The sequence below is a fragment of the Ovis aries genome, chromosome 22 (assembly GCF_016772045.2).
Source record: "Ovis aries strain OAR_USU_Benz2616 breed Rambouillet chromosome 22, ARS-UI_Ramb_v3.0, whole genome shotgun sequence".
Classification (NCBI taxonomy): domain Eukaryota; kingdom Metazoa; phylum Chordata; class Mammalia; order Artiodactyla; family Bovidae; genus Ovis; species Ovis aries.
In genome coordinates, this window is record NC_056075.1 from 41641443 (window position 1) to 41659436 (window position 17994).

Here is a 17994-nt window from a genome sequence, read left to right on the forward strand (position 1 = left end):
ACCAGGGTCCTCTGTCCATGGAATTCTCTAGGCAAGAATACTGGAGTGGGTTGCCATTCCCTTCTTCAGGGGATCTTCCTGACCCGGGGATCGAACCCAGGTCTCCCACATAGCAGGCAGATTATTTACCATCTGAGCAATCGGGGAAGCCAGTGCTAGAACCAGAGCCAAGTCAGGTGTTCCTTCCCATGTATCCCACCGCCTGTCCACATGAGTCACCAGATGGAATGGCTGAAATGGACCATCTGGGACCCTCTGGGAAGGGAGTGAGCTCCTCATCCCTGGAGTGTTCTAGAATAAAATGGACTCACACTGGAATCCTGTCACTATGGCTCGGGAGATTTTGGTACAATGTGGTTGTAGCTCAGAGCTGTGCTCAGTGAGGTTTGGTGTCTGAAGCCCTGAAGTCTTGGGACCACTGAAGTCTTGGGATTTCTGACTTGTCTGGACCTATGGGTCTGGGTCACTACACAACCAAGCAACTGGACACCACCAGAAAAAGAGCTTTAGGGAAGCATTTGTTGTTCAGTTGCCGTCTGAAGCCCTTAGGGAAGCATACTGGAGGGGGGGATATTTCCATTTACTTGCATTTGTTGTTTTTGACTTTGGCTAGTAACTCAGCTCCCAAGATTTGTGGAGAGATGTATGTAAAGAGGACGTTCAGCTTAGAATGAGCTGTTAAGCTGGATGCTCGAGCTTAGAACTGGAGGAAATGATGTATGCAGCCAAGGCCAGGGTTCCTGTTAATGGACAGAGAAGTGTGCCACCCTGGGATGCTTTCTTAGGGTGGACACCAGAGGGCGCCCAAGGGCCTATTTTCTGTGCTGTAAGAAGTGGTACCTGAGCGCGTTGGTGGAGGAGGGGGTGGCCCATAGTGGAGTGAGTGGGATTGCTAAATCTTTCAAACTTAAACTGAAATCTTACATGAGGCCCTGCACTCCAGGGACAGGTGACTGGGGAAAGCTGGGTGGATAAAAGGGAGCCACAGCGAGGGAGTGAATCTGCTTATTTGCAGACAAACTTCTGCTGAGATGGAACCTTGACGCACAGAGAAACACGCGCGCACACACACACACACACACACACACACACAGTGCTTATCCACATGCAAAGACAGAGTGGTGGGTATGGACTGGTACCTCCAGTTATCCAAGCTGAGACGTTTGTTGAGCATGAGTTTGGTGCTGGGCTCTGGGGGGACACAGGGGTGGGTAAGCCCCCAGCGGACACTCTCCTGTCACTGACTGCACGGCAGGCAGTGGGTGTCAGGGGAGTAGAACCACAGATCTGAGGGCGAGGAGGGAGGTACATTCGGAGATGCCTCTCCTTGATCAAGTGTGTTATAGTTTCTAGGACACAGTTACCAGTAGGTAGAGTAGCTACTCTCCTATCTTGCTATATAATTTATGTAACTTAGAAGAGGCTGTGCTTGAAGACCCTCAGGCCTTAACGAGCTGCACTGACTCCAGGCCCCTTTTACTGTTGGCATTTCAATGAGCCCTGGGGTGGAGGTCCAGGACTTCGATGGGTGAGGCTCCACGGGTGTGATAGAGGAGGGTCCCACCTCCCTGCCTCGCAGGCTTCACAGACCAAGGCACCGAGAACACTATGAGATTCCACCTTGGCCCGTGGAATGAAGGGTCTCAGCCTTGTCGCCGACTTTTAGACAGTTCTCAGAGAGAGCAGATTAAACATCATCTACCAGCAAAGTAAGTCATAGGCATAGCTTTGAATAATATGCTGCCGCTAAGTCACTTCAGTCGTGTCTGACTCTGTGTGACCCCATAGATGTCAGTCCACCAGGCTCCCCCATCCCTGGGATTCTACAGGCAAGAATACTGGAGTGGGTTGCCTTTTCCTTCTCCAGTGCATGAAAGTGAAAAGTGAAAGGGAAGTCGCTCAGTCGTGCCTGACCCCATGGACTGCAGCCCACCAGGCTCCTCTTACATGGGATTTTCTAGGCAAGAGTACTGGAGTGGGTTGCCATTGCCTTCTCCATTGAATAATGTAAAACATTCCAATTTTTGTTTAAATATTTCTGTCTAAGCATTTCTAGATACTAGAGCTAGGAAAGGAGCTCCGCAGAGTGTCAAGGCTGGGAGTGATATGAGAACCTTCTAGTCTAATCTTTTTTAAAAATTTTAATTGGAGGCTAATTACTTTGCTAATTACTTTGCAGTATTGTAGTGGTTTTGCCATACATTGACATGAATCAGCCATGGGTGTACATGTGTTCCCCATCCTGAACCCCCCTCCCACCTCCCCCCCCATCCCATCCCTCAGGTTCATCCCAGTGCACCAGCCCTGAGCACCCTGTCTCATGCATCGAACCTGGACTGGCGATCTATTCAGGCCTGGCGATCTATTTAGGCCTGGCGTGCTGCGATTTATGGGGTCGCAAAGAGTCAGACACGACTGAGCAACTGAACTGAATATACATGTTTTAATGCTATTCTCTCAAATCATCCCACCCTCGCCTTCTCCCACAGAGTCCCAAAGTCTGTTCTTTACATCTGTGTCTCTTTTGCTATCTCGCTTACAGGGTCGTCGTTATCATCTAGTCTAATCTTAGGTTACAGATGAGGCCTGAGGATTTGGGGGTTGGTTCTCACTGTGGCCCCTTTTAAAGTATTGCGTTCCCCCAGGCACTATAAGAAGCCTGGTGCTACATAGAAACGGTAATGACGTTGCACACCTAAGGAGGGTGATTGAGGTGGAGGTCAGGGCACCCTAGTTCATCTCTGTAAGACTCTATCCCTTCCACAGCCCCCAGCCTACAAGGGGACTGAGCCTAGAACAGGAAGTGCTCAGAACCTTCCTTGATGTTGCCATGGTGCCCACAAAGACCTGAGGAAACCAAAGGCCGGCTCCCCTGCCAAAGCTCCTTGCCCTCAGGAAGAAAACAGTGAGCCCCGCGTGTCATGAGCTCTCCGAGCATTCATCCCCAGAAGGTGAAGGGCCATCAGCTGTCCTGTCATTCAGAGACCGACTTAACAAGAGTGCCTCCGCTCTGCTAGCTTCCCCGTCAGCACACCTGCGGCAGACAAGGAGCCTCAGGACAGCAGGTACCGCTGGTACTTCCGTCCGCGTTGGAGACACAGAGGACGTCCCGAGTGATGGGCACTACTTGGACTCGGTTCCATGTGGTCAGCTGGCAGAGGAGGGCTTCGGGGGGTCTGGGCTGGGAGGCAGAAGGGGTCTGAGAGCTCAGGCACACTCGCATGTAGCTCCTGCCGATTAGAGTGACCCAGGAACTGACCCTCAAAACCCTTTAAGGGGGCGGTCCCCAGCCTTTTTGGCATTAAGGACCAGTTTCATGGAAGACAGTTCTTCCATGGACTGGGGTGGTGGTTTGGGATGATTCAAGCACATTACACTCACTGTGCATTTTATTTCTTTTTTTAGAAAGACGCTTTATTTTGTATTGCTGATTAACAAACAATGTTGTGACAGTTTCAGATAAACAGCAAGGGACTTAGCCATACAGATACATGCATCCATTCTTCCCCAACCCTGCTCCCATCCAGGCTACCAAATAACAGTGAGTAGAGTTCCCTGCGTTAAACAGTAGGTCCTTGTTAGTTATCCATTTTAATTATACCAGTGTGTACCTGACCTTGCCAAACTCCCTATCTCTTTCCCACTATCCTTCCCCACAGTGTGCACTTTATTTCCAATCGAATGCTCCAGGACGGCGCTGGCCAACATATTACTGTCCAGACATAACTGTTAATATCACCCCTTTTAGTGCCCTTATCTGAATGACTAGTTACATGATCGGTCCACAGATAGGTCTCCATTGGTTCCCATCACCTGGGTAAAGAGTAGAAAATTGTGGATTAGCTCCTGTTTCGCTTTATCTAAGCCACTTTCCCAGCACAATAGCAGAGAATCATCTTTCTACTAATGTACCTTCAAAAATTAGATTTTCACTTGATTTGCTCACTCACCCACATTTGAGGCTTACTCATTCCTTTTGTGGCAAAAATACAGATTCTTTGAGCCAATCTCCTCCATAATGTTTTGAAGACACCCTTTGGAAGTTTTTTTGAAAATTTAAAATTTACCTCTTTCACCTTCCAGGTGCTCCTCTTTTGTGCAGTTTCCAGGATCCTTCATGAAAATGCTGAATCCGGTAAGCAGCTCGGTTTCACAGGAGGGCAGGCGATGGTGAGGAACAGAAGCACCAGGTGACCGGTGTGCCACTGGGTTCCCTCAGGGGGATGGTCCCACACCCCCAGGGACCTCAGGCTTTACTGGCTGACTCTGCTGGTGGCGGGGGTGGGAGGATGTGTGTTTGGATCCCCACTGTCAGAGACCACTGTTCACACTTCAGCAGGGCTGTATCTAGAGTCAGACTCCACAATCACCCACCATATTCCAGGCGCTATACTAAAGCAGAGTTCCCAAACTTTTATCATTTTAACAGCATCCTCATCCTCATGGTTCATACTCACCTTCATCCTCATTATCACTGGCATTATTCCCATTTAACCTATGAGGCCTGAGAGGATGAAAAGAGCAAATACTTCCCCCAAGGTCACACAACTAGTTCACGGCAGAAACAAGACTTGAACTCAGACCCTCTTTTCCGCGGTCCGTTGCCTCCCACCACCTTGCTGGTACCTGGTGTGGCTTAGAATCAATTTCACCCATTCCTACGGGTCTCCCATGGTGCAGTTGTCCTGGGTAAGTTTCCTGGAGCCACCACACCTGAGGCTTCCTTAAGGAAACTGCTGAATCCTAGGACCTCAAGAAGATGTCTAAGGAAAAGTCTCTGCCCAGTGACAATCCTGGGTTGATACCTAAAGAACTGAAAACAGGTGTTCAAACAGAAATGCATATGTGAATGTTCACAGCACTATTGCCAGTGGCCAGAAGGTTGTAACAATCCGAGTATCATTCTACCAGCTGATGAATGGATAAACAAACGGTGGTCTGTCCACACAATGGAATGTCAAAAGGAGTGAAATTCTGGCACATGGATGAACCTTGAAACATGCCGAGGGAAAAAACCCAGACATAAAAGGCCACTATTATAGGATTCCATTTATATAAAATTTCAAGAAATCCATAGAGAAAGAATGCAGATGAGTGGTTTCCAGGGAGTGGGAGCGGGGAGGGGAGTTGAGAGTGATGACTCGGTAAATAGAAAGCCTGCTTTTGCAGTAATGACAATGTTGTGAACCAGATAGTTGTCATGGTTGTGAGTGAAAGTCGTTTAGTTGTGCCCAACTCTTTGCGACCCCATGGATGTCCATGGAATTCTCTAGGCCAGAATACTAGAGTGGGCAGCCTTTTCCTTCTCCAGGGATCTTCCACCAGGGATCAAAACCTTGTTTCCTGCATTGCAGGCAGATTCTTTACCATGTGAGTCACAGTTCAGTTCAGTTCAGTTCAGTCGCTCAGTCATGTCCGATTCTTTGCGACCCCATAGACTGCAGCATACCAGTCTTTCCTGTCCATTACCAACTCCCGAAGTTTGCTCAAACTCATGTCCATCAAGTTGGTGATGCCATCCAACCATCTCATCCTCTGTTGTCCCCTTCTCCTGCCTTCAATCTTTCCCAGCATCAGGGTCTTTTCCAATGAGTCAGTTCTTTGCATCAGGTGGCCAAAGTATTGGAGCTTTAGCATTAAAAAAAAAAAAAAAAAGAAGAAGAAGAAGAAGTTTTGTGTATTTTAGTGCAATTAAAAAAAAAAGTCTCTGCCCCAGATCTCCTAAATTTGGTATCTTTCTCCCTGACCTTTCTCCCTGGCACCTCCTGCCCCAGATGCTAAATTCCAGATTACTTTGTGGCTTAAAGTCTTCTGTTTCCTAAACGCAGTAGATTTGCTTTGAGAACGTGACTCTGGAGAAATATTGGCCAGCTTTGAAAATTAACCAGCTCTTTAAATTTTGTCTTAAATTTCCTTTCTGCTATACAGTTTGGAAAATCTGGTATTTATGAGAGGTTAAAAAAAAAAAAAAAAAAAGACGTTCTCTCTTTCTTTGCTTCCCAAGCAGCAGAAACCTCGGCTGGAACGCCGAATCGTTGGCTCAACCAACCGGTGGCGTTTCCCCAGACAGCCTTTCTCAGGAGACCTGCTGGGGCTCTCCCAGATGTGCAAGGCTGCCAGCATAGACTTTGATGAAGTTCTGAAGAACCCAGACAGGTAGGAAGCTCAAAGGCCCACAGCAGGGTGAACTGCCCTTCTGGGAAGTGCCCAGTACTTGGGCCACACTGGCTGGAGAGGTGAGCTGTCCTGGGTATTTGCAAAAAGGCTGCCTTTGGGACCAGCCCTTAAGGATGGACAGGGTCAGGGTGACAACTTCCTTTGAGAATGTCTGTGGGTGGTGATAAAAGTCCAGAGAAATGGAGATTTTTTTCCCCTAGATTTTTTTCCTTTGTACTGGGAACTTTGGACTCTAAGAGGATTCTTAGTTTATCAGTTGGATTGTTGACAAACACAGTGAGATGGCCCCGCTCAGAGTGTGAACTCCCATCCCCAGGAACATGCATGTCCAGCAGGGGGAAAAGTGGGCTCCCTGGTCCCTCCCAGAGTGTTCTAAGCAGATGGCTTGGAGCATCACTTCTCCAGGTTACAATTCTTTCCTGCCTCTCCTGGGGAAGCAGAGCTGGACCCCTTTGCCAAAGGAACACTTCATTTCCTTGGCCCTTTGGACCTACCTGGCCGCCGGTACTTCCTTGGACCGGCGGCACCTGCCTTGTGAAGGCTCAGTCTGATCTACCTGAGCGTGGGCTGTGCCTGGGCAGCAGCTGGCCCAGAAGAGCTCCAGGTTCCACGTTTGCGGAGCGAATAGCCACATCTTCTGTTTCTAGACCCACCAGCCAGCCTCCGTCTGTTGCCCCCCACCCCACAGATGATGGTACTGCGCACATGAATAAACCAAAACCCATCTGGATTTGGTCTCCAAATTCTCGGATGATCCTAGCTTAAAAAAAAAAAAAAGTTGAATGCTATGAGTTGCTATTTTTGGCACTGGCCACTCATGGCCTTAAACAATTTTGAATTTATTTTATATTTTGTTTGGTTAGAGCTCTGAAGAAACCTTAGGATTTTTGCCAAAGTTTGTTGTGTTCCTTAGCGCCAGGGCCAGGAGCTGGAGCTGAGCCTGGGAATATAGGCAAACTGATCCAGAAGCCTGAGGAAGGTGACTGGGCCACAGGGGCAGAGGTCTTTGGGACTCGGTTTGCGAAATCGCTGAGCTAAGCTGGGAGTGGTGGCCTGGGGGATGATGGCCATTGGTGCTGGGCTTTAGGACTCTTGTGCTATGCTAAGCTGCTTCAGTCGTGTCCAGCTCTTGGGAACCCTATGGACTGTAGCCCACCAGGCTCCCCTGTCTATGGGAGTCTCCAGACAAGAATACTGGAGTGGGTTGCCATGCCCTCCTCCAGGGGATCTTCCCGACCCAGGGATTGAATACACATCTCTCATGTCTCCTGCATTAGCAGGCGGATTCTTTACCACTAGCATCACCAAAGTAGTCTTATTTGACAGGGTTGAAATTCCTTCTCCTCCATTCACTGTTTCTGTGACCTTCAGCCGGTGGCTTAAACTCCTTGAGCTTCAGTTTCCTTGTCTGTGAAATGGTGATGATATCATCTCCCTTGAAGAGTTGTAGATTTAAGGCCTCCCTGGTGGCTCAGATGGTAAAGAATCCGCCTGCAATGCAGGAGACGTGAGTTCGATCCCTGGGTCGGGAAGATCCCCTGGAGAATGGAATGGCAACCCACTCCAGTATTCTTGCCTGGAGAATTCCATGGACAGAGGACCCTGGAGGGCTACAATCCATGGGGTCACAAAGAGTCAGACACAACTGAACAACCAACACACACACACACACACACACACACACACACACACACACACACACACACACTTGAAGAGCAACCTGGAGGATTAAATCAGATGGTATACTGAAAATGATCAGTGTTGTTCCTGGCAAATAGTTAGATGCTCAATGAATAGAGATGTATCTTTATAGCCTGAGCGGCAGTTTTAAGTAGTAATCCTGCCCATTGCATCTGGGGGAATGTCAGCCCTGTGCTCTGCCAGCCAATGACTGGTGTCCCACCTAGGTGGTCAGTCCATGTAGGCTCAGCTCAACTGTGAATTGTATCTGCTCCATTAGCCCCTTGTCGTCTTCCTGAGACAGTCGACTAGCCTGGGTATGTCCTTGTTGTGGTGACAGCAGAGGGTAGGAGGGCAAGCCCAGTTGCACCTGTGCTGTTCAAACCTTCAGCCACCTCATGTCTGCTAACATCCCATCGGCCAAGGCAAGTCACACGATCAAAATCAAAGTTGAGGGGCAGGAAAGACACTTTGGAGTTCCTGCAGGAAAAGGCTGTGTATTTGGGGCCATGGATGAAGTCCACTAGTGTGGGAGGAACTGCTTTTCTTTAACAAACACAAAAGTTCATCTTCTTTGTTTCCGCAGTGGGGATTTATTCCACACAAAAGTTCATCTTCTTTGTTTCCGCAGTGGGGATTTATTCCATGTGGTCATGGGAAACATAAACTCGGAGAGCCTAACAAAGGTTTTGTTTAACTTAGGTAATAAAATAAAGGACTTATTCTGGTAACCCTTCTGCACGTTCAGACTTGTCAGCTAACAAGATCGATACGGGGACGGTGGAGTCCTGAACGGTACTCACAGCACACACGTCCTTGGGCACTTGCCCCCTAGCCCTCGGACCGCCCCTACCAGCAAGCCTGTTCTCGGTGCCGATGCTGTTATTGTTGCTTCTCCCACTTGGGGGCGCTGTTGACTTTGACAGGCGCTGGATCGATCCATATTTCACTAGTTCTGTAAAGCAGATCACTGGCAGTGGAAAGCTGAGTTAACTAGCTCCCAGCTTCGCATTTATTTCAGAAATTTAATTGTGCCTCTCATAGGTCAATGCCCTGGGTTCTGCCCAGCTGGCCAGTACTTGTGGTTGTGTCTGTGGGTTTCTGTGACTCAGTGAGCTTTTGGCTCCATCACTCAGAGATGCCGACAACTCCATCTCTCTGTCTTCGTTATGCTTCTTTCCACTGGGACTGGGGTGTGGACTGCAGGGAGAAGGAACCTGAGAGATGAGGCTCCTTGCCAACAACCTAACCTCTTTGTGCCTTAGTTTCTTTATTTGCAAATTGGGGATGCTCTCTTATAGGGTTGCCGTGGGAATTTATGCGACATACTTCACTGAGAGTTTAGAACGGAGTCTGGGAAATAAACACCCAATTAACACGTGTCATGCAGTGTCCCTGGGGTTCTTTGGTATGTATGGACACAACTAACATCTGAACCCAGAGATCCAGGATGAAGAAGTACGGCTGAGGAAGGACCTCTCCCCGGAGGCTTAGGGGGCTTGGACACCAGGAAAAGATGACCCTGCCTCATGTTTGCTCCCATTCTGATCTCAGTGCCGAGTCCACTCTGAGAGTGGGAAGAGGTCACTCCAAGAGCCAAGGATATAAAGGGACCCGTCGGTTTTTATCAGAGAGCAGTTCTGGGAGAGGTGGACCGAAGACCATGATCCATGGGGTAGCGCTGATAGGGCTGAGTGCTCAGCGCCAAGTGTACCAAGAATCAGCCTTTTTATGCCCCTAGTGACCACCACATGGTCCCCATTTCCCTCTTAGGAAGGGAAGCACCGAGTCCCAGAGGCAGGTCCAAGGTCTGCATGACTCTTCCCACAAGATTAAATTGGAGTTTTGCATGTTGACGATCCCCTGGAGAAGGAAATGGCAACCCACTCCAGTATTCTTGCCTGAAGAATTCCAAGGACAGAGGAGCCTGGCAGGCTACAGTCCATGGGGTCGCAGAGAGTTGAACACGACTGAGCTACTAACACTCACTCCCTTTCATCTTTGCATGTCGAAGGTATCAGGTCAAAAGCCTTTTGGATGGTCTGCTGCAAGAAGTCTTTTTGTCCTTGAGAAACTTAATAGACTTTCCTCCTTTCTTCTCTCTCTTTTATTGAATTTGTTATTTTATTTGTTATTTTAGTTGTCTTTTATTGAATTTGTTAGAGTTTCCCTGGTAGCTCAGTTGGCAAAGAATCTGCCTGTAATGCAGGAGACCCTGGTTTGATTCCTGGGTCAGGAAGATCCCCTGGAGAAAGAGTAGGCTACCCCCTCCAGTATTCTTGGGCTTCCCTGGTGGCTCGGTTGGTAAGGAATATGCCTGCAATGTGGGAGACCTGGGCTCAATCCCTGGATTGGGAAGATCCCCTGGAGGAGGGCATAGCAACCCACTCCAATATCCTTCCCTGGAGAATCCCGGGGGATAGAGGATCCTGGCGGGCTACAGTCCATGGGGTAGCAAAAGAGTGGGACACAACTTAGTGACTTTCACTCCACTTCATTGAATTTGTTGCAGTATTGCTTCTGTTCTATGTTTTGGCTTTTTGGCCCCAAGGCATGTAGGATCTCAGCTCCCTGACCAGGGATCGAACCCACACTCCCAGTATTGGAAATCAAAGTCTTAACCACTGGACTGCCAGGAAAGAGTCCCTCCTGCCCTTCACCTTTTCTTCTCTTGTTTCTCCATCTTGGGAGTGAGCCCCGGACTTACAGCATGTTCCCAACATCCTGCTTCATCCCAGGCCACTTAGGCCCACAGAGTGAAGAGGACAACCCATAGATGCCCATGTGTTCCGTCAGCTTTTCCCTGAAATGAGCCTCAGCTTCGGGAGCTGCAGAGCCTGCGGGATAAACGATCTATCTTGGCAAGCAGCCAAGACACCAGGGGACAGCAGTGGGATTACTCCTGTTGCCTGGCGTCTCCTGGCTCAACCCATGACTCGGATGTTTGTTGAGGATAGTTGAGTTCCTGGCCATTGCCCCATCATTTCCAAAATCTGTTGCTCCATTTTGAGATCACAGCTTGAACTCCTGACCTTAGCCAGCTATTGCCAGATGTGTGACCCAAGCCACTAGGGGCTTGGAGTCTGGCTTGGGTCAGTCCCCCTGCTCCTGTGGGATAAACAAGTCCAGCTCCCACTGCCTTCCTGAGGCTGACTCACTTGTAATCATCATTTCTGCTTGGAAATGGCAGCATGTGGTCAATATTATTCTGGACACAGGCTCCCCTACCCAAGCCCTCCTGCAGACACCCTGGTCCACCAAGATTTCCGGCATCACTGGGAAACAGGATGGCAAAGGTGACCCTGGCTGGATTGTGGCAAGTGTCCCTGGCTGGGTGGATTTCTTGGAATGACTGCCTTCAAGCTGTGACTGTGTGACTACACAGGCTTTATTGCCTTTCCTTGCTCAGTGGGGCGAGTCTAGTGCTGAGGGGAAAGCGTCTTATCTTTGTCACCACCCAATCCTTGGTATTGTCAAGCACATGCGTAATGGCCGTGCCTGGGCTGCAGCAGTAAATAAATGCCGACTTTGTCTCTAAAGGCTGCGGAGCCGAACCCCGAGGGCGTGTGGGGAAATAGGTGACTAGAAGACCCTGCAGAAGGAGTTTTAACGGGGAAATCACGGGACGGGCGGTGGGGAGGGCTTCCCACCCAGCCTCCCCAGAGGAGACAAACACTAAGCTTATCTGGAGGATGAGAGGGCGTCTGTCCACTGAGAAGGTGAGGGGGCTATGCGTCCGCAGATGGGAAGCAAGAGGCGCTGGGTTCCTGCTCTTGAGAAGGGCTGGAACAGGCAGTCAGGGAAGTGAGGCTGCAGAGACAGGCAGAAGCTGGTTAGCCATGCTACAGAGGCTGGCTTGCCCCTGGAAGCAGTGGGGGAGACAGTGAAGATTCTTGGCAGGAGACTGACGTTTCAGACGATTTGTCAGGGTGCAGTGTGGTGTGTGTGTCAGAGGGGACCAGATGGACGCCTGGCACCTGGCGGCGACTGGGGGGAGATACTGGTGGCTTGGATGAAGGTCATAGCAACAAGGGCAAGGATTCGCTCAAGGAGAGATGAATGAATTCAAAAGACATCCCATTAGATCTGGGCAAATGATCAGGTGAGACAACATTCAGGATACTGGCTTGGGCAACTGGAGGCTGGTGGTGCCATATCCTGGCAGAGGATTGGGGTTTGGCTCAGAGTGGATTCTTCTTCATTTTTTGGCCACCCTGCTTAGCTTGCAGGATCTGTTCCCAGACAAGGGATTGAACCCAGCACCATGGCAGCAAAAGCTCAGAATCTTAGCTGCTAGGCTACTGGGGAACTCCCTGGGGTAAAATTTGAGTTTGATGGTGGACACATTGGGGCATGCATGACCCTAACCAGAAGTATTGCTGAGTTAATTTCCCAGACATGTGCAGAACCCTCTCTTCGTTTCTCCAGTGGTTATTTATTGAGCACCTACTATATGCTAGGCTTTGTTTTATTTATTTTATTTTGTTGTTTTTTAAATTTTTATTTATGCTAGGCTTTGTTTTAGACACTCACCCAAAAAGGTGTCATTCAGCATCCAGATGCAACCTCACATACGTCCGTGGTAAGAGATGCTCACAAACTGGCAACAGGAATGAATGATTTGAGCTGGATGTCAGTCAGGGCTGACAGTTTGTCAGACTGGCAGGCCCCTGGGGACCTGAGGAAACTGTCCCAATGGGAGAGATGTGATAAGTTTGGTTCAGGAATGCTTTAGGGATGCTTACACTGGAAGGGTACTGCAGATCAAGAAAAGTGTCAATGTTAACTCCTGGATTTTTTTCTTTTTTCTTAAGGTTATGCATTTCACAAATTCAGAAAATTTTCCCTGAGAATTTGAAGAACAAGACCATACAAAGCAGGGAGGCAGGTGAGTTCCTGTCACCAGTGGAGTCCTCAGAATGTTGCTAATCTCAGAGACATCTTGTGGTCTCTGTGGAAGAAAACCAGTGGCCAGGTCACTAGTCTGGAAGTTTCTGTTCTTGCCGACTGCACAGCGTCCCCTGTGTAATGTGTGCTAAGTCGCTTCAGTTGTGTCCGACTCTCCGACCCCATGGACTGCAGCCTGCCAGGCTCCTCTATCCGTGGAATGTTCCAGGCAGGAATCCTGGAGCGGGTTGCCATTTCCTACTCCAGGAGATCTTCCTGACCAAGGATGGAACCCACATCTCTTATAACTCCTGCATTGGCAGGCGGGTTCTTTACCACTAGCATCCCTTGGAGAAGGGAAAGTCTTCACTCCAGTATTCTGGCTTGGAGAATCCCATGGACTGTATAGTCCATGCCATCGCAAAGAGTTGGACATGATTTTCACGTCACTTCATTTCACCTGGGAATTCCCAGCATGTAAATAGGTGCCATCAGAATTATTTCCCAAATGCACAATGAATGAAATCAAGCTTGGCAAACACATTTTCATATGCTAATGGCTGTGATGAGTATAGACTTGCCAAGGTTAATAAATAGACTTTGGATTGGAAGACGAAGCAGAGGCTCATCCAGCCCGGGGCAGCTGTTCTGGGTCCCTCTGGGCTCTAAGCAGTCACACTTGGATGTCCACATCTGCAATCATCCAAGAGGACTTATGTTCAGTAGGATGGGGAGTCAGATTGAGTCTGTCCAGCTGGGAAAGTCCCACTGAGCTCCACGAGGGGCCTGGACAGTCAGCTCTTTGGTGGAGCTTTTATGGATAAACCCCACTCCACGGCATGGCCTCCCTCTCCAGTGGAGGCTCATCGATTTCTTTTTACCTTTCAATTCTGGTTGATGGCGGGGTAGGAGGGGGGTGAGAAGTACTGTGAGGCTGTCTCCAGACTCAGGAAAGAGAGTTCCAGATGGGTTGTGTTGTCAGCCCTGCGTTGCCAGCCTGAAAGCGGAAGTGGGGGGCGGGGAACACACTTTATCTGCAGTGCTGCCCTTTCTAGGCAATCTTGTCTTGGGGGAAAGTTCATTCTAATCCAGCAGAGCCAGACTATCACCTAGGGTGACCCAAGATTTGAAATGAAAACCCAGGGTCTCAACTCCCAGCACCGAACAACATCATAAAGCTGGTGAATAACAATAATAGTAACAGGTGAGGAAACAGGTGCCCAAGGTCACACAGTCAAAGTAATAACAAAGCCAAGAAATATACGGAGGTGGGGCTGGTGAACCCCAGGTCCTGTCCAGCACTGGGATTTAGGGTTTGGAGAGATCACCCCGAGCATGGCTCCCTTCCCCTCAGCTCTGTGCTAATGCAGGGGTGCAGCCTTGGAGCCCCCTTTACCCACAGCCTCTCCTGTCTCACATCTCTGGATCCTCCATCTGCCTTCCTATCCAAGCCTCTTCTTCTTCTTCTCTTTTTTAAATTATTTATGCCACCGCATAAAGAACCCTCTTCACACTGTAAGCCCATTTCATCCCCATGAGCTTGGGCTTTCTGATGATCTCCATTCCCTTGAGGAAAGCAATGCTGATGAGAATTCTGCTCTCTGGGGATATGGGCTTTTTTCTGTAATGCTGTTGCCTTTCTGGTGGGTAATAATTACACACTAACAGCCCAGCTTCACTGGTGGCTCAGATGTAAAGAATCTGCCTGCCATTGCAGAAGCCAAGAGTATGATCCTTGGGTTGGGAAGATCCCCTGGAGGAGGAGATGGGAACCCACCCCAGGATTCTTGCCTGGAGAATCTCTATGGACAGGGGAGCCTGGCAGGCTGCAATCCATGGGGTCACACAAGAGTTAGACACGACTTAGCAAATAAACAATGACAGCCCAGTACTTTTTCAACAGGGGACCAGGTAGCAGTTTTGCTCCTCAGAGGACATTCGGCAATGTCTGGAGATATCTTGGGTTGTCACAACTCCAGGGTGGGAGGCTGGCCACTGGTATCCAGTGGGTAGAGGCCAGAGGTGCTGCTGAACATCCTCCCGTGCTCAGGACAGCCCCCTCCATCCCTCCCAAACAGAGAATTGAAAGTGTTAGTCGCTCAGTCGGTAACGGGAGACAAGGTGAGCCCCCCTCCCAGAGTGCGGCAGCCAGCCTCCCTGCCCCATGGAGCTTTTCCTCCAGTCCCCGAGTTGGAGGGCAGCCTACGTGCCCCTCTTGGTCGGCAGCCCTGGTGGACATTTATTGCTTTCTAAGTTACCCTGTGAGTCTGCCCATCATTTCTGCCTGGCTGTCAGGAAGCTCCGTGGGGCTGGAGCTTTGTTCCTGAAAGGCCCAGCAAGGCCGCCTGTCCACTCGTCTGCTCAGTAATGGGACAGACAGACAGGATGCAGGAGGAAGGGTGACAGCGTGTTCAGGTCGGGGCTTTGTGACACCCTTTGCTCAGCCTCTTTCCCCCTCCTCAGATGTGATTCTTGAATGCCTTGGCTTCAAATGGGAACTCCACCAGCCCCAGCTTTTTCAGTCCGAGACCTTGGCCAAGCTCTACCTGATGGGCCTGGCCCGGGGCAACGCAAACCCTGAGAAGGAGTCAGTGAAGATTCTGCAAGGTAGGTTCTCACCCAGGGTGGGCGCCCCAAGGACACTCTGGTTAGAGAGGCCCCAAATGGGCATTTGGATACTTACTGGGGGACCACGATCACCCTTACAATTAAGAACAAGGCCCGTGGTTTGACCTCATCACCGGACTTAACCTCAGTCTGCTTGTTTGTAAAATGGGATAATGGTTCTGTTGTGTTTCGCTATGGAGGAGGAACAGGTGTAAAGTTCTAGAACAGTTCCTGGCACAGAGCAAGCACTCAGTAAGCGTCAGCTATATTTTCACAAGAACACATTCTTATCCAGCTGCTACAGAGGAGGCTCTGCCTACTTCTTTGAGAATATGGGTGGGTGCTGAGTCTGCAGATGGGTTTTCTAGAAAGAGGGCGTGGTTTTGACACCTGTGGCTTGTTTGGCCCTAAGCGTGCTGTTTGGAAGTTTACACGTGTCCATCAATTTTCTTTGTTCTTTTCCTTTCGTTTCTCTTTTCTTAATTCCACCTCACACCCAAAGCTATTTAGGTCACTTCTTTCTTTTTTCTCTTGATTTTTGATCCCAGTAATCCCCAGTCGCCCCTTATCTGTCCCACACATTCCTCTCCTGCAGCCTTGCCAGCTGCTTCTTAGGTAATATAGACTGGCGTCTCCTCCAGACACCTCATAAGCAGGTGCCATGGAAAATTCGAGGCCTCCAGGGCAGCCGGCACGCCAGCCAGGATGGAATCGCATTTCCAGGACGTGGCAGTAAAGCTCTGATATTCCAGAGCCAGATAGGCTGCCGGAGCCCCCCGTCACTGCCCTGCCCTGAGCCAGGAGGAGGAACCTGGCCGCCTGCCGGAATCTTCCCGGCCACGGAGCCTCTGACTCAGCCCTTCCCGGCCGAGCTGGGAGCCCAGAGCAGGCTGCGGCATTCCCACAGAACGGTAACGAGCTTCACACTGCCTCAGAATCTTCTTTGCTCTTCCTATGTGTTTGTCCCACTGTCTTCAAAGTGACACCAAGCTGTTATCTCCTGGCCCCTATGCCCAGGTCACAGCTCTTCCTGGGAAACCAGTGAAAGGCCCTGGAGGTCCAGAGAGTGGGTACATTGAAAATCAAGAGAATTTGTGGTTTTTTTCCTATTCTCCCCCAAACCTCCCCTCCTCTGCAGGCTGCCACATAACACTGAGCAGAGTTCCCTGGGCTGTGCAGTAGGTCCTTGGTGGTTATCCATTTTGAATAGAGCAGTGTGTACATGGCCACCCCAAACTCCCTAACTACCCCTTACCCCCAGCAACCATAAGTCTGTGAATCTTTCTGTTTTGTAAGTAAGTTCATTTGTATCATTTCTTTCTAGATTCCACATATAAGGGATGTCTTAAGATATTTCTTCTTTGTCTGACTTAAACTTCACTCAGTGTGATGCTCTCTAGGTCCATGCATGGTGTTTCAAATGGCATTATTCCATTCTTTTTAAGGGCCGAGTAATATTCCATTGTGTATACGTTCCACCTCTTTATCTGTTCCTCTGCCGATGGACGTTTAGGTTGCTTCAGTGTCTCAGCTATTATGAACAGTGCTGCAGTGAATATTGGCGTGCACGTATCGTTTCAGCTCATGTTTTCCTCCAGATGTATGCCCAAGAGTGGGACTGTAGGGTCATATGGCATTTGAAAACACTCTAAAAATAAGAAAAAACTCTATTTTTAGTTAAGGAACCTCCATAGTGTTCTCCATAGTGGTGGTACCAATTTACATTCCCACCAACAGCGTAGGAGAGTTCCCTTCTCTCCACACCCCTTCCAGCATGGATTGTTTTGCTATAGCCATTCTGGCTGGTGTGAGGTGATGTCTCATTGTAGTTTCGGAAAGCCAAGAGAATTTGGAAGGGGAAAACAGTGCTATCGTTAATGTCTTTAGTAAGTCTAGAGTGGTGTCAGTTGGGACTTCCCTGGCGGTCCAGTGGTTAAGACTCCAAAGCTTCCATTGCAGGGGCACAGGTTCAATCCCTGGTTAGGGAACTAAAGATCCCACATGCCACATGGTGCGGCCAAAAAAACCACACACACAAAAGACGTAGAATAGGCTCACTTGAAAGACGTGGCCCTCCTAAGACAGCTGGTCTAATTGCAGCCCCGTGCTAGAGGCTGGGCCCAACTGGGGGACATCAGGGCAGGTATGGGAATGAGACTTCAGTGGCCAAACTGTCACAGCTTCTCAGTGTCTCCCCTGCAAGCACCACAGTTGTGTCAGGCCCTGGGCCCCTTGTTTCCAAGATTTGCAGTGCGTGCATGCATGCAAAGTCACTTCGGTCCTGTCAGACTCTTTGCAATCCTATGGACTCTAGCCTGCCAGGCTCCTCTGTCCATGGAATTCTCCAGGCAAGAATACTGGAGTGGGTTGCCATTTCCTCCTCCAGAGAATCTTCCCAACCCAGGGATCAAACCTGTGTCTCTGTGCCTCCTGTATCGAAGGGGAATCTTTACCACTGAGCCACCTGGGAAGCCCTCAGGCTGCTCACAGCCTAATGAGAGAAAGAGGGAGGGAAGGGGAAGGGCCGGTGTCAGTGTGACCATCAATGTCCCAGTTCTGACGGTCACAGCAGTTGTGTCCGATCATTGGGAAAAGTTGGCCCATGGGGACATGACAACTGTACTGTTTTTGCAACTTCTTAGG

The 17994-nt window shown here is 49.6% G+C and overlaps 1 protein-coding gene across 1 annotated transcript in view; it reads left to right on the forward strand.

Annotated features, from left to right (window-relative positions):
• The window catches only part of BTBD16 (BTB domain containing 16), a 66480-nt gene that overhangs the window by 4996 nt on the left and 43490 nt on the right, over positions 1–17994 (forward strand). Inside the window, exons 2-5 of the mRNA XM_060404594.1 lie at positions 4084–4135; positions 6008–6156; positions 12672–12745; positions 15208–15351. Coding sequence (XP_060260577.1) covers positions 4084–4135; positions 6008–6156; positions 12672–12745; positions 15208–15351 — 419 coding nt within the window. The remainder of the gene's footprint in view (positions 1–4083; positions 4136–6007; positions 6157–12671; positions 12746–15207; positions 15352–17994) is intronic.